The 23,131-nt window shown below is 36.4% G+C and overlaps 1 protein-coding gene across 2 annotated transcripts in view; it reads left to right on the forward strand.

The window, feature by feature from the left end:
• WDHD1 (WD repeat and HMG-box DNA binding protein 1) overlaps nt 1-23,131 on the forward strand; it is a 62,951-nt gene that overhangs the window by 27,563 nt on the left and 12,257 nt on the right. For both annotated transcript variants that reach the window (XM_059055701.2, XM_067028445.1), the window contains exons 11-17: nt 621-831; nt 3,472-3,659; nt 5,727-5,911; nt 9,149-9,390; nt 11,514-11,651; nt 13,261-13,417; nt 22,551-22,665. In XM_059055701.2, the coding sequence (XP_058911684.1) occupies nt 621-831; nt 3,472-3,659; nt 5,727-5,911; nt 9,149-9,390; nt 11,514-11,651; nt 13,261-13,417; nt 22,551-22,665 (1,236 nt within the window). The remainder of the gene's footprint in view (nt 1-620; nt 832-3,471; nt 3,660-5,726; nt 5,912-9,148; nt 9,391-11,513; nt 11,652-13,260; nt 13,418-22,550; nt 22,666-23,131) is intronic.

A 23,131-nucleotide genomic window follows, 5' to 3' on the forward strand; every position in this document is an offset into this window, starting at 1 on the left:
TGATCCTTACAATGTATCTGCTTACTATTCACTTTTTAAAGTGATCTCAAAAATTGTTTACAGTGACATTCAGTACTTGCAATGATATGTTCATATTCCTAGGAATCAATGATTAATGTTGAATTTATTTGCCACTTTTGTTTTTCTTTTGGTTCTATTTGTTTACTTCTATAAGCATCAAAAAATACCCCAAAGATGAGCTTTAACTGAGATCATTTAAAGTAAACATCTTACCTAAGCAGTATCTTGTTCAAAATAAAGGTAAGTGAGAGAATATCTTATAATGAGAGACTTTGTAAGGACTCATAGGTGACTTCTTTTCTGGAGAATGATTGTGAGGAATAAAATCTTGCTTTATATTTGAGTATACGCATGTATTTCTTTACATGTCTGTCTTATACTTCCACCTTATCTGTAGACTATAAGGCATTTAAAGTAATGACTCGGTCTTATATAAATATAAATACAATCCTCATAAACATATTTGCTAATTATTTTTACCAAGGCACTTGCTTACTTGATAGAGTTTATAGGTGCATATTAAAAGATTGCCTTTTGAGTAATTGTGTTTATCTAAGTAGTTCACTAATACTTTCTAATTTTGTATTAATTTGTTCAAGGCATCTAGCAGAGTAGAAAAGGATTATAATGATCTTTTTGATGGAGAAGATACAAGTAGTGCTGGTGATTTTCTAAATGACAATGCAGTCGAAACCCGCTCTTTTTCAAAAGGGATTATAAATGATGAGGAAGATGATGATGACCTCATGCTGGCTTCAGGTCGTCCTAGACAGCGAAGTCATATCCTAGAAGATGATGAAAACTCAGTTGGTATGAACTGACTTTGTGAATGTGATGATCCATCTTACTGATCAATATTTTCAATTTTTTATTGAAACTATTATTTAAAGTCAGTACTGGATTGGTAGAATGTAGCTATAGCATTAAATACGTATGTTGAAAAAGGTTTCAAAACAATGATCTAAGCTTCTGCTTTAGCAAACTAGAAAAAGAAGAGGAAATTAAACCCCAAGCGAGCAAAAAGAAGGAAATGATAAAGAACAGAATTCAATAAAATTGACAACCAAAAGCTATAGAGAAGTCAGTAAAACCGAAAGCTTATTCTTTGAAAAGATCAATAAAACTGATAAATCTCTATCCTGATTGATCAAGAAAGAAAGACACAAATGACTAATATAAGAAATGAAAGGGGTATCATCACCATGTATCCCATAGACCTTCACTATCCAATATGATAGCCACTAGCCACTTGTGGCTTTTGAGCACTTAAAATGTGGCTAGTTCAAATTGAGGTGTGTTTTAAGTATAAAATGCAACCAGATTTTGAAGACAGTACAAAGAAGAGAATGTAAAATATCTTGGTCGTTTCTTACATTGAGTACCTGTTGAAATTATATTTTAAATGCAGTATATTATTACAATTAATTACACCTGTTTCTTTTTACTATTTAAGATATGGCTACTAGAAAATTTTAAATTACATATGTAACTCATATTAAATTTCTGTAAGATAGCACTGCTATTAATAACAGAAGTTTAATAGGTGAATATTATGAACAACTTTGTGTCCATAAATTCAACAACCTAGATAAAATGGACAAATTCTTTGAGAGACATAAACTACCAAGCTAACTCAAGAAATAGGTAACCTGGCCGCAACTAAAAGATCCTGGGTGCTGCAACTAAAGATCTCGCATGTGGCAACTAAGACCTGGTGCAGCCAATTAAATAAATAAATAAATATTAAAAATTTTTAAGCAAAAAGAAATAGGTAACCTGAATAGTTTGGTATCTGTTAAAGATATTGGGATTGTAATGAAAAACCTTTAAATAAAGTGACTGTTACAACTTATATGCTAAAATTAACACATTTGAACATTACCAAGTGAAATGCCAGTGTATAGTGGTAAGCTGTGCTGCATTTAAATCATATAGGGTTTATAGGATAGCACTCCTCAAATGTTTGGTTTTAGGAGCTCATTACCTTCATAAAATTTTTTGAGGACCCCAAAGAAAATTGTTTGTGGAGTTATGTTTATTGTTATTACTATGTTAGAAATTAAAACTGAGAAATTTTAAAAATATTCATTTTAAAGTAACAATAAACTCATATGTAAATGTAAATAACATTTTTTTATGAAAATAAAACAACTCTAGAAAAATGATATTATTTTACCCTTTTGCAGATCTTAGCATAGAAGACAGCTGGATTCTTTCATGTGCTTCAGGATTCAGTCTACTGCCATATATTTGTTTTTGTTTGAAGTATGTGAAAAAAATTTAGCCTCACACAATATGTAGTTTGAAAAAGGAGTATTTTAATAGCCTATTGAAAGAATTGCGGATATTCTTCTTCGATGTTGCACCAAAACGCAACAAATGATAATTTCTTAAAGATTACTTGCAATGTGGAATCTGAAAACTTTTTGGTGAACTTTTCAACCCTATTATTACATTAAAATCCATTGGTCTAACTTGAATGGATCTTTTACCATGTTTGATTTTTTCACATATACATTGGTAATTTGGAAAATACTGTTTCCTGAGCTTTGCAGACCTTCCTAATATTGACACATTATCCAGAATAATGTTTGTTAGTATCGTCGCCAGTCTCATCAGCAGTTTTTAAATATTACAAAGCAGTCAAGCTCATGGTGGCAGATACACGTTTTTCACTATTCTGATTTTCTCTTGATAGCTCAAATTTTATCACTGACCACAAATTCTGTCAGTTATTTTTCTTAAATGACCAGCTCACTTAATTTTTAAGAAAATGTTTGCCACATACTTGATAAACCATAGTTTATCTGGTATTTCCAGTAAAAATGGTGTTACATGAAAAAATTAGCTAGTTCAGCTTACAACTCAATTGCAAAAATGCTTTTTTTTTTTTTTTTTTTTGAGGCAACCATCACAGTTCTTTTTTTTTTAAGTTTTTGGCCACACTACGCAACATGTTTTTTTTTTTTTAATTTTTTGACTGTGCTGCTCAGCATGTGGGATCTAGTTCCCTGACCAGGGATTGAACCTACAACCCCTGCATTGGAAACACAGAGTCTTATCCACTGGACCACCAGGGAAATCCCCCATCACAATTCTTTATGCACACTTCCCATTTTAACACAGAGAACATTTTTTAAAAATCTATGCAAAGATCAAGATTTAATAAAATTAATATTTTTACTATTTTTACTGCAATTGGTTAACAATACACTGATTACTAATACAGATTGGTGCCACTGCTTTGATTCATGCTAAGGTACCAGCAGTTTTACCCTCCATTGCTTTTGAATTATCACTGCAGATATTAACACAGTGAAAGAGGCAAATAGTATTAAAATGTTAGTATTACTAAATATGAATGGACAAGGTTATTAGATTTCGTAATGCTTTTCTTTTTCAAGGTAATAGGTATTTATGATTCTCTAATTATAATCCTTTGTTTTCTAGATGTTACAATGATAAAAACTGGTTTCAGTTTTCTCAAAGAAGAGGAGGAAGATGATCAGGCAGGCAGCATTCACAATCTACCAGTTGTAACATCCCAAAGGCCATTTTATGATGGTCCTATGCCAACGCCCCGGCAAAAGCCATTCCAGTCAGGTTCTACACCCTTGCATCTCACTCACAGATTCATGGTAAGCCTTGCATCTAAATGTAACTTTAAAATAGTTTTATCTCACATTTAAGCATTTTATCTCACTGTAGTTAATTTTGTTTGGTAAAAATATTTTTTAAAAACCTTGGTTAACTGGCCCGGAACACTTTGGTTGATTATAATTTTGTGCTTGATTTATTTTATGGTTAACTCCCAGTTTTAATCTTATTTCAACCTTATTATTGAATGCTGTGTTAAATAAAATTCTGCTTTGCAAAATGACATATAATGAACATAATAAATGTGACTGTGTATCTTGAAGTACCTCTTGGCTATACTTCCAAACTTAACTTCTCATATTAGTTTTTATATAGGAGATTGTACTGATTCCAGAACACTAGTTAGAAGGTGTTTTTTAGAAAGCAACCACTAGTATGGTATACTATTAGAAGGTGATAAGTGCTGTGAAAGAAAAAGCTATCTGCCCCTTTTCCCCATGCCACTGGAATATATTCTCCAGAAGCACAGAGATTTTTCTGTTTTGTTTACTGATAGCACTTAGAACAAGGTATGGCACAATAGGCATTCAATATATATTTATGGATGAATGACTATATTAATTTTTTTTTTTTTTTTGGTACGCGGGCCCTCTCACTGCTGTGGCCTCTCCTGTTGCGGAGCACAGGCTCCGGACGTGCAGGTTCAGCAGCCATGACTCACGGGGCCTAGCTGCTTTGCGGCATGTGGGATCTTCCCGGACCGGGGCACGAACCCGTGTCCCCTGCATCGGCAGGCGGACTCTCAACCACTGTGCCGCCAGGGAAGCCCTATATTAACTTTTTGTCTTAAGTTTGAGAGCTAAAAAAGTTTAATATTTTTATTTGTTGATTATTTGAGGTTTTCCACTGAGGACTTTGACAGTTGTCCTTTTTAAATGGTATGGTCCTGGCATAAATTTGTAGATAAATATTAAAGGTGATGTTTTATTAAAAAAAAAACCTTTTTATTGCCATCAGTAATCATCATCAAGTAATATATCTTAATTTTTCTAATATTGTCAAGTACTTTACAGTTGTTTTTGTGGTAGGGGAAAGGAAACACTAGGGCCTACCCTGCCTAGTGTGAGCCTGTAGTGTACATGAGTAGAAGACAAGTTTTCCAAATGGTATCAATTTATGCTGCTTTTTAAAAAAAATTCCTGTTTTTTGTGTGTGTGTGTTTAATTAATTATTTTTATTTAGTTTTGGCTGTGTTGGGTCTTCGCTGCTGCGAGCAGGCTCTCTAGATGCAGCGAGCGGGGGGCTACTCTTGTTGCAGTGCGCGGACTTCTCACTGTGGTGGCTTCTCTTGTTGCAGAGCACAGGCTCTAGGCATGTGGGCTCAGTAGTTGCAGCACATGAGCCCTAGAGCACGTGAGCTTCAGTAGTTGCCACGCGTGGGCTCAGTAGTTGTAGTGCACCGGCTTTAGGGCACGTGGGCTTTGGTAGTTGTGGCACGTGGGCTCAGTAGTTGTGGCTTGCTGGCTCTAGAGTGCAGGATCAGTAGTTGTGGCACACGGGCTTAGTTGCTCCGTGGCACGTGGGATCTTCCCAGACCAGGGCTCGAACCCGTGTCCCCTGCATTGGCAGGCGGATTCTTAACCACTGAGCCATGAGGGAAGTCCTATGCTGCCTTTAAATGTATATATTTATGCCATAACTATAAACCAGTTAGTTGGACCAAAAGAAATATGCAGTCATATTTGTAAGTAAATACATTTTTGAAATGTTTTGTTTGAGGAATTTAATGGTTCAGTTGTCTAAAGTTGAATTTAAAGTATTTTTTATGACAGTAATATAATCTTTAAAAATATTAGGTAAAATATTCCATTTGCTAATAAATAAGTATATATGTACCTTCTTCTCATGAGGAAAAGAATAATTAGTAATTGTTGCTCCAATGTTACTACTGTTACCTGAAACTATTTAGAGGTAAGTAAGCTGTGGTTGCTCCCATAACTTAATCCCTGATACAGACTACATTATTTGTTAATTTGTACTATTTTAGTCTATTGATTCTAAGAACTTTACTCTTTCTCAGACTTGTATTTAACCTTACATGTTTGTAGGTGTGGAACTCTATTGGGATTATTCGCTGCTATAATGATGAGCAAGACAATGCCATAGATGTGGAGTTCCATGATACCTCCATACACCATGCAACACACTTATCAAACACTTTGAATTATACAGTAGCAGATCTTTCCCATGAAGCTGTTTTGTTGGCATGTGAAAGCACTGATGAACTAGCAAGGTAAATTCAAGATTATTAGGAAGAATTTGTTACTGTTGAACTGTTGTACTAAAATGTTGAAATTCAGTACAAAAAGTTTGTAAGACAAAAAACAAAATTATGTCTTTTATAGTGTGGAATTTCAGAAGGAAGAATTTAGTACAAATAGCAGCACACCCATAATACCTCAGAACATATGTCTGTTTTTGCTAATTTGTCCCCTTCTTACATAAGAGTAATACACGGATTAATTGTAAACAAGCAAGCTTAAGTAGTACAGAATTTTTAGAAAATGAAAATTCCCCCCAGAATTCTACTCTCAGATATAACTACTGTTAACAATTAACAGTTAATCTAATCCCAGCCTTGGACAACTACTGATGTGGGGTTTGTCACTATAGATTAGATTTGAAACTTCTCTTTAAAAAAAAAAAGGAAAAACTCTAAAAATGTTATTAGTACTATTTGTCATTTTAACTCAAAAAACTTTAGACTTTAACTTAGATATATTGGTTGGTTGCTAGGTAGGTAGGTAGATATAGAGACAAGAAAATTATGATGGAAAAGCAGTGGATGCAGAATCTATTTTTTTTAAAGAAGAAAAAATATTTTATTCAGCTTTGTTATTTCAGCCAGCTTGCCCTGTTAATTTTTTCAGCTGGTCATAGTGCTTATACACTTGATCATAGATTTTACTAACTCCCAGGTGATTTGAAATTAAAATCCTTCTGACTGGATACATTAGTTCCTCGCTGCTCAAATTATGGTCCACAAACTAGGGTCATGGGTCACGTGGGAGCATGTTGAAAACACAGAATCACAGACCCAAACCGAGACCTTCTGAGTCAGAATCTGCATTTTAACAAGATCTTCAGTGATAGAGTATGCATTAAAGCCTGAGAAACACCATATTGGGTCATTTTAATATTTTAATTGGTTTCCTAATTTACACATTGTAAAATCAACTCAATACTTTATTATTGAATTAAATCAGTTTATTAAAATAATCACTGTTGACTAAGTGTCTCTAACTCAGAATATCTTACATAATTAGAACATTTATTTCCATGGCAATTTATTTATTTATTTATTTTTGTGGTATGTGGGCCTCTCACTGTCATGGCCTCTCCCGTTGCGGAGCACAGGCTCCGTGGCCATGGCTTACGGGCCCAGCCGCTCTGCGGCATGTGGGATCCTCCCAGACTGGGGCACGAACCCGTGTCTCCTGCATCCACAGGCGGATTCTTAACCACTGCACCACCAGGGAAGCCCCCATGGCAATATTTTAAAATTGAAGTAGAGTTGTTTTACAATGTTATGTTAGTTTCTGCTGTATAGCAAAGTGATTTAGCTATACATATGTATACATTCTTTTTTTTTTTTTTTTTTTTTTTTTTTTTTTTTTTTTTTTTTGCGGGCCTCTCACTGTTGTGGCCTCTCCCATTGCGGAGCACAGGCTCCGGACGCCCAGGCTCAGCGGTCATGGCTCACGGGCCCAGCCGCTCAGCGGCATGTGGGATCTTCCCGGACCGGGGCACGAACCCGTGTCCCCTGCATCGGCAGGCGGATTCTCAACCACTGCGCCACCAGGGAAGCCCTATACATTCTTTTTTATACTCTTTTCCATTATGGTTTATCACAGGATATTGAATATAGTTTCCTGTGCTATACAGTTGGACCTCAGTGTTTATCCAAATCTGTGTATAATAGTTTGCATCTACTAACCCAGACTCCCAATCCATCCCCCCACATCCCCCTTCCCCCTTGGCTCCATGTGCTATTTTGATTTCGGATGTTAAGATTGTTATGATTTCCTGATGGATGATTGTTCTTCTCTTTGTTTTCCTAGATATATTATTTCAGAGTCATATACAATGTTATCCTTTATTTTATTTTTTAAATATTTTATTGAAGTGTAGTTGATTTACAATATTGTGTTAATCACTGCTGTACAGCGAAGTGATTCAGTTATATATATTCTTTTTCATATTCTTTTCCATTATGGTTTATCACTGGATATTGAATATAAGTCCCTCTGCTATACAGTAGGACCTTGTTGTTTATGCATCCTATGTATTCTAGTTTGCATCTGCTAATCCCAAACTCCCAATCCTTCCCTCCCCCACCCACCCTCCCGCTTGGCAACCACAAGTCTGTTCTCTATGTCTGTGAGTCTGTTTCTGTTTCTTGGATATGTTCATTTGTGTCGTACTTTAGATTCCACATATAAGTGATATCATATGATATTTGTCTTTCTCTTTCTGATTTACTTCAATTAACATGACAATGTCTAGGTCCATCCCCCCACCTTTTTTTCCCCCCGGCTGAGCTGCATGGCTTGTGGGATCTTAGTTCCCTGACCAGGGATTGACCCGCATCCTCGGTAGTGAAAACGCAGAATCTACCACTGGACCGCCAGGGAATTCCCATCCCCCTTTATTTTATTTTTATTTATTTATTTATTTTGGCTGCACTGGGTCTTCCTTGCGGCATGTGGGATCTTTTAGTTACGGCACGCGGACTTCTTAGTTGTGGCATGCATGCCGGATCTAGTTACCCAACCAGGGATGGAACCCGAGCCCCCTGCATTGGGAGCACGGAGTCTTACCCACTGGACCACCAAGGAAGTCCCTCATCTCCCTTTATTTTAAATTTGAATTTAAAATTACTGTTTAGGAAGTCAGTACTGCCTCTGATTCTAAATACTACGGTATCTACGTTTTGAAGCTTAAGTTTCATAATAACTTGCATGTATGTAAATATGCAAAGATAAAAGACTGGAAACACAAATCAGATTGTTAATAGTGGTTGGTAATCTTGCTGGTGGGATTATGAATTTTTTTTTCTTTTTCTCTTTGTTCTCCCATACTGAATTTTTTTTTTTTTTTTGCAATGGGAGGACTCTTGCCTAACATTTTGATGTTTCCTTCCTTTTAAAAATTTGGTTGTGATTTTTGTGTGTATTTGCAGCCTAGGATCACACTCTACTGATTTTATCCTGCTTTTTTTCATTTAACATTATATTGTGAGCATTTTCCTGTATCTTTAATATTCTTCAGTAACATGACTATTAATGGTTTTAACATAGTTCATTTTAAGGATATTTCATAATTACTTTCTTAAAGCCATTTTTGTATTATTTGTGTGTAATAGAAAAATAAACTATTTGATTGTTACTGGATGTAATGATTAGTTATATATACGTATAAAATATCAAATGTGAAAGTTTGATTGTTTCTGTCTTGTTTTAATTTTTAGCAAGCTTCACTGCCTGCACTTTAGTTCATGGGATTCAAGCAAAGAGTGGATAGTAGACATGCCTCAGAATGAAAATATTGAAGCCATATGTCTTGGTCAGGGATGGGCTGCTGCTGCCACTAGCACCTTGCTCCTTCGCTTATTTACCATTGGAGGTGTTCAGAAAGAGGTCTTCAGTCTCCCTGGGCCTGTTGTGTCAGTGGCAGGACATGGAGAACAGCTTGTCATTGTTTATCACAGAGGTAGATTTTTTCTACTATTTTATAGTTTTACCATGACCTGCAGTAAAATGGAAATTACTTAAGCTTTTTTTCCTCTCTGTTTTGGATTGTATCTCCTTTTGAATTTATTTTAGTGTTTGAATCAGTATAATTTTTGTACAGAATTTTGTTGTATTCAGTAATAACAATGAAAATGAAAACATTTTATTTATAGAAAAACTGTACTATAGAAAGAATTCTAAGGTAGAGTTTGGTTAATTGCTTCCATATCTATATCTTATAAGAATTATCAGAGTTTAAATGCCTCAAAAAGTAAACTAACTCCTTGTGAAGGACCAAAGCAACTTTGAATGTGACTTAAAAAGTTGTTGCCTCCTTTTCCTCACTTCATATTCTGCCTTCAGTCCCCATCACTGTGCTAAGACTGGTTTTATTAAGGTTACCGATTATCTTTTTATGCTTATTTATTTAAATAATTCCACCAGAAGTACTTTCTTCTCTTGGCTTCAGTGACGTCACTCTCCCATTTGTTTTCCTTAGGAGCTGATAACTCTTTCAACTCCTTTGCTGGCTCCTATTCCTATTCCCCCCTCTTAGCTGGAGTACTCCAGGGCGTAGTCACAGCCCCCTTCTCTTCCTTTCACTAGGTCAGAGTTATTAGTCTTTCGACTGCTTAGCCCTAGTGAGAAATATGTTCTATGTTGCTATTCTATACATACCTGCAGATATAACTAGAATGAAAATCTCATGGACAATATTTACTCTTTGATTTCATTTTTCTTTAAATTCTGGTTGTAACTCTGGATTGATTTCATGACTCACAGGTCAAAAAATGCAGTTTGAGAAACTACTTTGGGATATCTCATTAACACCCATGGCTTTAATACATCTATATGTTCATGACTTCTAAATTAATATCACCAGCCCTCCCCCCTCCTTGTGTCTCCAGACTTACATATCCAATTGCTGATTTGAAATCTCTATGTAGAGTTTTGATATTTATCTCATACTTTACTTGGTCACAATAAAGCCTCTGAGCTTTCTTTTTCCCTCCAAACTTCCTTCTTAGTTTTTCCATTTCAGTAAACGGCAATACTATCAATCTAGCTACTCAAGCCAGAAATGTTAAGAGTTATCCTTTCTTTCCCTCATGTCCCCACATCATTCTGTCAGCAAAGTCATTATCATGTCAGTTCACACAACACATTGCACATCTGTCTCTTTTTATCTTCACTAAAACCCCAGTGCAACCCAGACATCATTTCTTGGACTGTTGGAATAACCTCCTAACTAGCTTTTCAGCTTCAATTCTTGCCTGCCACAATCCATTCTCCACATAGCAGCCTAGGTGATTTTTTTAAAAACATAAATCGAATCACTTCCCTCTTCTGCTCAGAATCCTCTGATGTCTTCCTATTACTTTAGAATAAAAATCAAACTTGTTATCCCTGGTGGCAAGGTCCTACATGATCTGACCTTTGCCTGCCTCTTCAATCTCATCTCTTACCACTTTTTTTCTTGTTACTGGTTCTGGCCCTACTGGCTTCTTTGTGTTCGTCAAACTCACCAAGCTTGTTCCCAACTTAGGCCCTTTTCATTAGCTTTTCCCTGTCTACTGTAATGCTCCTCCCCCTATCGTTTGGATGGCTGACTCCAACTTGCAAATCATATCTCAGTTTAAATTTCACTTTCTCAAAAGGCCACTTTTGTCTGTCCAATCTAAAGTAGCCACTCAGTCTGACACTGTATCACATTAGTATTTTAATCTTTGATAATGACACTTAATATTTTCTTTCTTTTTAAATTAGTTTTTCCTCTCTTGCCTGAATGTGAGTTTCATGAGAACACTGACTTTGTCTTGTTTACCATTGTAGCCTCAGTACCGGGTACAAAGTAAGCTCTCTTTAAATACTTCTTGAGTGAATGAAGTACCACTTATAAACACTTTATATAAATAGTCCATGTAACATACTATTCTGCTTCTAATCCCTGAATGGTGCCTCAAGTAAGTGGATTATCTATAAAAAGTACTGCTAATTTAGGAATTTATCACAAAATAAAATTCAATTCAGAGAAAATAATTTAAACTACATCATAGCTAAATAACCTTTGATACCTGATTTAAATTTACATTTTCTCACTAGGTACAGGATTTGATGGGGATCAGTGCCTTGGAGTTCAACTGCTAGAGCTGGGGAAAAAGAAAAAACAAATTTTACATGGTGATCCTCTTCCTCTTACAAGGAAATCCTACCTTGTATGGGTTGGCTTTTCAGCTGAAGGCAAGATAAATTCATTTATATTAAAGTCATTTTTCAAGAAGAAAATTGCTGCATTATTTATTCCTAATTAATTTGCTTAAAGATAAGTTGTCTATATTTTATGTTTAAACTTATTTATTTTAATATATTGGCAGAACTGGAAACTGGAATTTCCAGGTGAGGTAGCCACTGTTTTATGTACAAGATCTCTTCTTCATCAGAATTCTGATTAGAAAACTTACAAAGAGGGAAATAAATTTTTCTGAAAGTTTATTAGCTAGCAAAAAGGAGATACAAATCAGTGTTCAAGTTTTGGCTTTTTTAGCAGATTCTACGTGAAAATCAGGAATTTTCCACTGATTTCCACTATAGTAACCACTAACCACATGTGGCTATATATAGAGCACTTGAAAAGTGGCTAATTTGAGTTGAGATGTGCTATAAGTATAAAATACTCTCCAGATTTTGAAGGCTTAGTATGAAATAAAAGTGTAAAAAATTTCAATAATTCTTTTACATTGATTACATGTTAAAATGATAATATTTTGGATATATTGGATTTAATAAAATATATTATTAAAATTAACTTCACTTTTTTTTCCCCTTTTGTCATGTGGCAGGAGGAAATTAAAAATTACATTTGTGGCCCATATGATATTTCTATTGAACAGTGTGCTGTTGTAGACTCAATAGTGGGTTATGACATGATTTGAAGGACACTGAGGAGTACCTTATTTTAAGGCACTTGTTAACCCTGTCTTCTGGCTTAAATATTTCTGTTATTGGAGATTCATGCCCTTTTAATTACATCATTGGAAACTCCAGTTTGTCTTTAAAAAAACCCAACCATTTCTGGATGTGTTTTCTATTGGGATATTATTAGTCATTTATGCTTTAATAATGTGACCATTAATAACTTCCATTCATATAGCTTTATTTTTTTCTCCCAGTTACCTATCAGATCTAGACCCTGAGGAAACTGCTGTTTGCAGAGTAAGAGGGGTGTGAAGTCACAGATAAAAAAAGGATAATTAGGGACATGTACTTCCTGAAATGAGAGCAGAGTAGGTGGGAAACAGGGATGCTTACTTGTTTCCTATCTCCACCTAGGTAAGTCTAGGAGCAGAACAGTGGAGAACTGTTGGGGAACAGAACAGTGACAAGGCCAAGAGAGGGGGGAGGAAGAAGAGTACTAAAGACAGATTTCTCTACATCATCACCTTGTATTAGGTTCTCATTTTTCCAAGTCTCTCTTGACCAAGGAAATTTCAGATTCAATTTTAACTTCTTTACTGAAATTGGCTTTAAAAAACTGCTGTATTCTAGCAGGTGGCATAGTTTTCACTGAATTGATTGGGGTTTTTTTCCCTCTTGTTTTTGGTCACATCAGATGCAATATTTTTCCTTTGATTCAGTTGGTCTTACTCTATGTGGTTAGTGAAATTTTATGGGAAATAATCTTGGATTATTTGCCTTTTGGGTTTTGGGGAGGGTTTTGTTTGTTTTTGTTTGTTTTTTGTTTTGCTTTTGAATTGAAAGTTGATTGATTGGTGTGTGTATTTGAAAAAGGATTTATTTAACAAATACATAGCTATGTTTCCAGGTGATTTGTTTTTCTGTTGGTATATAGGTACCCCATTTTATGTGGATTCAGAAGGCATTGTTCGAATGCTTAACAGAGGACTTGGTCATACATGGACTCCTGTATGTAACATAAGAGAACACTGCAAAGGAAAATCTGATCACTACTGGGTGGTTGGTATCCATGAAAATCCCCAGCAACTGAGGTGGGCTATTAGAAAATGCTTAGTTGACTCTTTTTAAAAAGTACTTTGAAATTCTTTATTATGCTTATGTTTAAAGGCATTTTAAAAAATCTTTAACCTTAGCTCATTTACTTGCTTTCCATATTCATTAAATTAGGAATTACAAAGTGAATTTACATTCACTTTGAAGTTTTCAACCAGTTGCTTGACTTGGAACCTATTGAGCAAAATAGAAACTGAGGGAATTCTCTGGAGGTCCAGTGGTTAGGACTCTGCGCTTCCACTGCAGGGGGCATGGTTTTAATCCCTGGTCAGAGAACTAAGATCCCGCAAGCCGAGCTGCATGGCCTAAAAAAAAGAAAAGAAAACAAGTTTATTAGTGTGACTAGCATTATTTCAGCCAGATAGGGAGGGGGGTTTTGGATAAACAGCACATTTCATCTTTTATTATAGCCTTTCATTTTAAACTTTGATTTAGAATTGAATATATAATTGAGTTGCTTTTTGAGATTTTTAGCTTAATTATTGTTATAGGGGAGTGGGCTAGTAGAAATTTAGTAGTTTACTGCAAGTGTAGAATTCTCAGTACATATAGTCTCTATTCAGTATTGTGTTGAGTATTTACCTCTTTTTTGACACCAGATATCTTCTTGGTCTAAAAGACTGTCAGTGACATACAGATACTTGGTGATCAAAGAAGTCTCTGCTTTCATGGAGCTTATAGTCTGATTGGGGAGACAGATAACAGAAACAACTAAATATTAATTACTACTTAGAATAAATACTACCCATTAATCTGAGCACACCCATGATGAAGAATAACAGAAGAGCATTTTCTAGATAGTATGGTCATAGAAGATTTGTTTTTTTTTAAAAAATAAATTTATTTATTTAGTTATTTTTGGCTGCATTGAGTCTTCATTGCTGCACACGAGCTTTCTCTAGTTGTAGTAAGTGGGGGCTATACTTCATTGTGGTGCATATGCTCTAGACTTGCAGGCTCAGTAGTTGTGGCACATGGCTCAGTAGTTGTGGTTCGCGGGCTCTAGAGCGCAGGCTCAGTAGTTGTAGCGCACGGGCTTAGTTGCTCCGTAGCATGTGAGATCTTCCTGGACCAGGGCTCGAACCCATGTTCCCTGCATTGGCAGGCGGATTCTTAACCACTGCACCACCAGGGAAGTCCCAGTCATAGAAGACTCTTAATGGAGGTAGTATTTAGAATGAGACCTGGAGGCCAAGTGGGTCTGTTATGGAAGAATGGATTGAAAAGCAATCCATGAAGAGTAAACGGCATGTACAAAGGCTGTGAGGTCAGAAGGAACTTGGTGTGTTTGAGGAATTAAAAGGATGAAAACATGGCTGGAGTACAAAGAAGCAAGGGGTAGCAGGGAACATAAATCCAAGTTGGTAACAGTAAGTTAGACATAGGCTGCATTATAGGCCATGATAGAGAAGTTTGGATTTTCTTTGAAGTATAACAAGAAGTCATTCAAGGGTTTTATCCAGGGGAATGATATAATCTGATTTATACTATAAAAAGAAAAATATATGTGGTAAATGGATTGGCAACGGTAGGACTGGAAGCAGGGAGACCAATTTTTCAACCAGGGTTTTTCCACTCTTCTGGGGCTGTTTGGAAATGTGGGGTATTATTTTTAGTTGTCACAAGGATTAGGACTTACTCTATCATTCAGAGTAGACTGGAACTAGTGTGGGGCAGTGGAAATGAAGAGAAGCAGATTCAAGATAGAAACAGGATTTGCTGGTAGTTTGGGGGTTGGGAATGAGAGAAGAATCAATGACACCTACATTTCTAGTTAAAGCTACTAGATAAATAGTTGTACCATTTATAGAAATAAGGAAGATAAAAATGAATACTCTCTTGGGTGTGTTAAGCTTGCACAATATCCAAAGGAAGATATCAAGAAGGTATTGGGGGCTTCCCTGGTGACGCAGTGGTTAAGAATCCTCCTGCCAATGCAGGAGACATGGGTTTGGGCCCTGATCTGGGAAGATCCCACATGCCACAGAGCAACTAAGCCCATGCGCCACAACTACTGAGCCTGCACTCTAGAGCCCGCCAGCTACAACTATTGAGCCTGCATGCCACAACTACTGAAGCCCACGCAACAAGAGAAGCCTCCGCAATGAGAAGCCTGCGCACCACAATGAAGAGTAGCCCCTGCTCACTGCAACCAGAGAAAAGCCTGCTCGCAGCAACGAAGGCCCCAAACGGCCAAAAATAAATAAATAAATTTTTTTAAAAAGAAAGAGAAAATGCTTAACTTTAAAAAGAAAAAATGAAAGGTATTGGAATATATGATTCAAACTCAGAAATTTTGGCTGGTTATATACATTTGGGAATCATCAGATTATAGAAGGTATATAAAGTTATAGTAATAAATGAGAAGAAAGAGACAAAAGGTATCAGTCCAACCCCAAAGAAATTCGAGCATTTAGACGTCAGTTATTGGAGTAGAAGCTTTTGAATGAGAAAAAGGAAGATTAGCTAAGCAATTAAGAGAAAAATCGCCTGAAGAGGGTCATGTCATAGAAACTTTAAGTGGAGACTATTTCGAGAAGCAGTAATCAGAAAGGGAAATTAAAATGGCTTTCAAATATATGAAAAGATGATTGATGTCACGTGAAGTAAGATTAAACACAAATCAGAACTAAAAAGAGATTTCTCTTTGTACCTATTAAAGTAGAAAAATCTGAAAATTTGATAACACTCTTAGCTGGTGAGGATGTGGGGAAATAACCACGTTATGTATTGCTGACGGCAGTGTAATTTGGTCACAATCCCTGTGGAAGGCAATTTGTCAAGAACTATCAGAATTAGAAATGCATATGCCCTTTGACCCAGTGAATCTGTCTTTAGGATTTATCCTGCTGAAAAACTAGTACTTGCTATTTGAAGTATAATCCATGGAAAAGAACACATATAATAAATGTTGGCAAGGGTGTGGAGAAAAGGGAACCCACATATACTGTTGGTGGGAATGTAAATTGGTACAGCAACTGTGAAGAACAGTATGGAAGTTTCTTGAAAAGCTAAAAATAAACCCAGAAATGACCCAGAAATTCCACTGCTGGGTAAATATCTGAAGAAAACCAAAAACACTAAGTGGAGAAGATTCATGCATCCCAGTGTTCATAGCAGCATTATTTACAGTTGTCAAGTTATGGAAGCAACCTAAGTGTCCATTGACTGCTGAATGGATAAAGAAGATGTGGTGTATATACACGATTATTTTAAAGATATTTTATCAGGTGTAATGAGAGGGAAGAAGATAGGTGCAAATGCAGATAGATTTAGTGGATGAAAGGTGACAGGAATTCTTGTCTGATGCCTTCTGTTTTGGTGGCAGATTTTGAAGCAAGATAGAGGGTATTTTTGAAGGCATTGGTTGGCAGTATGGATGTTTGAGAAGACATAGTCTTCTTAAAGAATGTGAAATTGAACTTAGTAGAAAATCAGAGGAATTGCTGGTTATTATTTCTGTATGTAGTATGTTTTCAAAGTCTCCAGATAGTCCATTATTGACATATTTAGTATCAGAAGGAATTTATTAAACTTTTAAAAAATTCTAATTAATTAAGTTTTGGCTGTGTTGGGTCTCTGTTGCTGCACATGGGCTTTCTCTAGTTGGGGCAAGCGGGGGCTACTCTTCATTGCAGTGCACGGGCTTCTCATTGTGGTGGCTTCTCTTGTTACGGAGCATGGGCTCTAGGCACTCGGGCTTCAGAAGTTGTGGCTTGCGGGCTCTAGAGCACAGGCTCAGCAGTTGTGGTACACGGGCTTAGTTGCTCTGTAGCATGTGGGATCTTCCTGGACCAGGGCTCGAACCCGTGTCCCCTGCATTGGCAGGCAGATTCTTAACCGCTGCGCCACCGGGGAAGTCCCTAGTTAACTGTTTCTAACAGTTCTTAGAGTGTAGGTTGTTCTCAGGGAGTTTTTCACATGTCTGTTTCCAGGAATCAAGTTTTTTAGTAACTTGAATGAAAGAATTCATATTTTATCTTAATCAGAGATTTTGTTTTGAACCTAGAAGGATTTTTACTGTTCCATCGAATGTTTATTCAAGTAAGATAATCATTTTGTTTGTTAATATCATTATCTTAAGGAAGTATATGAAGTTATTCATTTGCAATAAATAATTTTGGTTTTTTATTTAATATTAAAACTATTTTATCAAGTTCAATTTTTACACCCCCTAATAATTTGTACAGCTGGCTTTTTTTTCTTACTTGCTTTATAGTTAAGATCTGTGAAGAGTTTTAACTCTCATTAAAAGACATGATAATTACAGCTGGTAACATTTAACTTAAATTCAACATGGGAGGGCTTCCCTGGTGGTTCAGTGGTTAAGAATCTGCCTGCCAGTGCAGGGGACATGGGTTCAAGCCCTGGTCCGGGAAGATCCCACATGCCACGGAGCAACTAAGCCCATGTGCCACACCTACTGAGCCTGCGCTCTGAAGCCCTTGAGCCACGACTATTGAAGTCTGCACGCCTAGAGCCCATGCTCCGCAGCAGGAGAAGCCACCGCAATGGGAAGCCCATGCACCACAACAAAGAATAGCCCCCACTTGCCACAACTAGAGGAAGCCCGCGTGCAGTAACAAAGACCCAACACAGCCAAAAATAAATGAATTAAAAAAATTTTTCAACAGGGGATAAAAAAAATAATGGACTCTAAATTACAGTTTTTAGACTTGGAAGGATTTTAGAAATTGTCTAGGCCAGTGGCTCCTGACATTTTTAAGCATAAGAGTCCTTTTCAATGTTAAAGCATTTCATGACCTACAAATGATAGCAGCTTGTACAGTATCCGTTGATAGAGAAAATCCATAATAGCAGGAAGTTTCTATAGACCTAAAGATTATATTTGAACATAAATTTGTATTATAAGTTACATCGTGTACATGCATGTAAAAATTCTAGTACATAAAGTGGAAATTCTTTTATTCATTCTACAGACAGTTCATGGTGCCTATGTGAATGCATGGTCACTTTGCAATAGCTCAGCAGCCCTATAGAGATAAAAAAATGAGAACCACCAGTTTCTTTTGGTCTAGTTCCTGTGCTCTGCCTTTACTCCTGGTCCTTTTCCCCAATTTTTACAGGTGAGAAAACTGAGGCCCAAAAAGATTAAGTAACCTGGGATCACACAACTAGTTAGTAGCAAAAAAGTTCCTGTATTTTCTCTGTTGAAATACAGGAACAGTGGATGTTGAGTTGATAAATAGATTGAAAGAATAAACTTATCCCTTAACGACTGGCTTAGTCTAGGGGAATAATTGAATTACTGAGGGGAATCTCATACAGCTAACATTTGAAACACTGAGAAGATAATGCTGAACAATATATGTACTTGTATATACTGTGATAAATTGATCAGAATGTATTTCATTTTTTCCTGGCTTTATTATGGAAGAATCAACTTGAATAAGAATGTTTTTCAAAGATTGGAAGCTACATTTCTCAGTATGGCCTACGGTGCTTCTCATACCAGCTTTCCTTACATTTAGACACATGTAGAGGATGATTAATTTCCTTCCTGTTGATAGAGAGGTCCGTGAAAGCCCAGGGAAGAAAACTGTACAACCATCTTTAGTAGCCTGCTGCTGTGTTTAATGAGACTTAATTATCCTTGCTATCAAGAAATTCATTCTTTTTTTTTTTTTTTTTTTTTTTTTTTTTTTTTTGCGGTTCGCGGACCTCTCACTGCTGTGGCCTCTCCCATTGCGGAGCACAGGCTCCGGACACACAAGCTCAGCGGCTATGGCTCACGGGCCCAGCCGCTCCGCCACGGCATGTGGGATATTCCCGCACCGGGGCACGAACCCATGTCCCCTGCATCAGCAGGCGGACTCTCAACCACTGCGCCACCAGGGAAGCCCAAGAAATTCATTCTTATGTTATTTAAATCTCTAACGCTTCCGTTTGCTCTCAGTGTTCGTGGTAAAGATAGCAAACCACTTGCTCCTCTGGAAAGGCAGCATTTCATAATGGTCCAGTGCTGGAGCCTGCTGCAGTATCCTGACTGAAATGCTCTGTGTAGCCCTGGCCATGACATTTAGACTCTCTGTGCCTCTGTTTCTTCATTTCTAAAACCAGGATGAAGCTAGTACCCATCTCACAGAACTACTGTGAAGATGAAGTGATGTAGGAGTACTTAGAACAGTGCCTGGCCCTTAGTGAGTGTTCATTGAATGTCAGTTGTTAATAACAGCAGTAGTTTTCTTACCGTCACTATTTTAAGGCATTTAGCCTTGTATTTCATGGTTAATGATTATCTGTTTCTATAATCTTTCCATTTAAAATACATTTTCTAACCCAGATCCAGCAGTATTTATGCTTTCTTTTTGGTGAGGAAATATATTTTGTTAAAAATAATTTTTAAAAAATTCATTTGAGTCAGTACAAAACACCTGCCTTTAGTTACTGATGTGTAGCATATCTGATTTCCTACCTCTGTTTGAAATGAACTTCAGGTTAGCAGAAATTGTCTTTATGGTTTCCTCTGAAGATTTTTAAAATTGTCACCACTGGTTAATACATAACTGAGAGTTTACTAATTTTTGTGCCACAGTCTAATTTGCTTTCTACAAACATCAATGTTCCTTTTCTCTTTAGTTTAGTTTAGTTTTGTTTTTTACTTTATTCTGCTTTATTTTTTGATATTAGAACATATTTATTTAATGACATTTTATGCAGGCACTTCATATCAGGCATTCTCTTTGGTTTTTAAAAACTCTTAAGAGTTACATAATGCATTTGAAAACACTTTTTTTTGCAAGTTATGTTCATTTAACAAGCATTTGCTAAAAGTACTGACTACATGTCCTATGCTACATGAAGATAAATTGGGCCAGCAGCCTGGAAGAGTTGGCTGGTAATATCATAATCTACTCCTGAGTCAGTGCTGTAAAAGAGTTAAATCCCCTCGAACACTGAAAAGAGTCCCATGCAACACAGAAGACAAGCAAAACTCACTAACTCTTAGAAACTTAGTCTGGACATTGGCCCCAGTTCTCTCCAGTTTGATATTTTTCAACTCTTTAATATAAGAGAACAAATTTTGTGATTTGTTTGGAAAGGAATTGAAGTAATTTTGTCTTCTTAGTAAACTGTGGTTTATTTTTTCACATTTTATCCTCCAAATGGTTTAGCCACAGTTTCCAGGAAACTCATTCATTGTAGGCAAAACCCATCAAATTAGCAGTCAAATGAGTTTGTTTTTTCCTCTTCTTCCATGAAGGAGATACCTAACAGAGAAAAGGTCTTTTTACTTCAAGTCTTCAAAGCTTAGAAAAGGATAAGAAATGTGAATTGGTGCTCTGCTTTGATGTAAATGTGGCTTTTAAAAAGCTATTAGTAAAATCCTTATCAATTTTTCTTTATGATAATCGCTTACTATGACTAAATAAAGTATTAGAGTTGTAAAATGTTTTTAAACAGGAGAGTCTAAGTCACTTTATAGAAAAAAGAATGTTAAGGCAATTAAGATTACTCCCAATGTTCCTCCTAGTTTTGTTAATGTACATTTATGCATACATAATTGCACTCGTCCTTTCTGAATGCACGTGTTCTGTCTTCCGTTTTGCATGACTAAAATGGTTTTGTGAATAGGTGCATAACAGAATTGCTACAAGAGGTTTTTCAAACGCTGAGTATTCACATTGCCACCTCATACTTTGTGGTGAAAACCACTGATTTATGTGAAATCATAAAAGGGGAGGAAGTAGAAATAAATGAAGATTTATGTTAAAAAATATTGGAACTCTAAAAACATGTTTGTTTTTATTATATTGTCACAAAAAAGAAGGAAAGGGAGTATTTAAATCTTATAGAAAGGGAGCCTATGTAATATTCCTGGGTAATGCCACTTATTTATTTTTTAACTATTCTAATGGACATTTGATAATATTAGAAGATATTTATGAAAAATTTTAAACCTAAGGGCCTAATTTCTTTTTTCTTTTTTTTCTTTTTTTTTTTTTTTTTTTTTTTGCGGTACGCGGGCCTCTCACTGTTGTGGCCTCTCCTGATGCGGAGCACAGGCTCCGCAGGCTCAGCGGCCATGGCTCACGGGCCCAGCCGCTCCGCGGCATGTGGGATCTTCCCGGACCGGGGCCGAACCCGTGTCCCCTGCATCGGCAGGCAGACTCTCAACCACTGCGCCACTAGGGAAGCCCTAAGGGCCTAATTTCTACTTAGTATTTTCCTTCAAGAAAGTCATAACTTAAAGCCCTGATTAAAAGGCTGTATTACCGGATGGCTGTTAGTAAGCATTGAACAAGGTTCTATGTTTTTTAAATGGCTTTATGAAAATTAGAAAATTCGTCTGTAGTACTTAGAGTGTGCAATTATGTTTTTCTTATAAATAATTTGGAGTACATACATTAAAAGTATTCTGCATATATAAATCACTCTGATGAATGGATACTTTTTAATTCATAAATTGCATTAGTACTCATCCTGGTGGGCATATATGAGTGCCTTACATATTCTAGTCAGAAAAGTCCTTGACAACTGAACTATTACCACATAAGGCAACCCTTCATTTAGCAGAGCAGATAACCCTTCATTTAGCAGAGCAGATATACAGTATAACCTTTTTATAATGATAATGGATTTTCTGCTTCACTCTCACCAATATCTAATAATAAACACTTATTGGACATTTCACCCTCTTTTTGTCTTATATGACACTTTCTACCAACAGTACCAAGTATTTCCAAACTGATGAATGAAAGTGAATATGCTTTATCAGCATTTTATCTTAGGGTGATCTGTTTTATAACATGGATCCCATGACAAGTGTTTATGGCACAATTTCTGTATTTTGGAAGTGGGCATTTTGCTAAGGAAAATCTGAAAAGAGCTGATTTCACTTTTAGTGATCGTTAATTTAATAAAGCTGATGTGAGGGGATTTTTGAAGTTCTTGAAGTAAGTGGAGGGATAATTTTGATACTTAATCAGGCCTAAAGTACTTTTTAAAAAGAGGAATCTTTTGTATATTATTAAGCCAGCTATTGGAATAATATTATTCCAAGTTACTAACTTTTGGAAAATTTATAATGTAGCAGTTTTTATGATATTTTGGAAAGTTTTTATGGTGAGACTGTTTCTTTCCTGACAGGTGTATTCCTTGCAAAGGTTCTCGATTTCCTCCCACCCTTCCACGCCCTGCTGTAGCTGTATTATCCTTTAAGCTTCCTTACTGTCAGACTGCCACAGAGAAAGGACAAATGGAGGTATGCACAAATCTTACCTTGACACTCTGAGTTTGATAATACCCTGCCTGTGACACAGACATTTAAAATTATTCTGATGACCAGTGTTGAGTATTCATTACTTTATAATTAAAGAAATAGCAGTAGCTGTGAGGGAGGAGGGCTGCTTCCAGGGACTTTGTCTAAGAGGTAAATGGGTGTGACTGTCAGGGCCTCACTAGGGTAAGGCGCTCACTCTCGGGCTTGGACAAGTGCCTAAGAGGACGTGCCTCCATGAATTTGTACCCTTAGGCACCAGGCTTGCCTCACCTTACTCCTAGCCCTGCATCATCAAAAGTCATTCCATATCTTACAGTTAGGTATTCTAAACAAGAGACAAATCACCTTATAAAAATCTAGTTTACCAAGTTCTCTGAGCATCAGCTATGATAGCTAGGAAACTTTAAAATGCTATATACAGTTGACCCTTGAAGAACATGGATTTGAA

The sequence above is a fragment of the Kogia breviceps genome, chromosome 3, assembly GCF_026419965.1.
Source record: "Kogia breviceps isolate mKogBre1 chromosome 3, mKogBre1 haplotype 1, whole genome shotgun sequence".
Classification (NCBI taxonomy): domain Eukaryota; kingdom Metazoa; phylum Chordata; class Mammalia; order Artiodactyla; family Physeteridae; genus Kogia; species Kogia breviceps.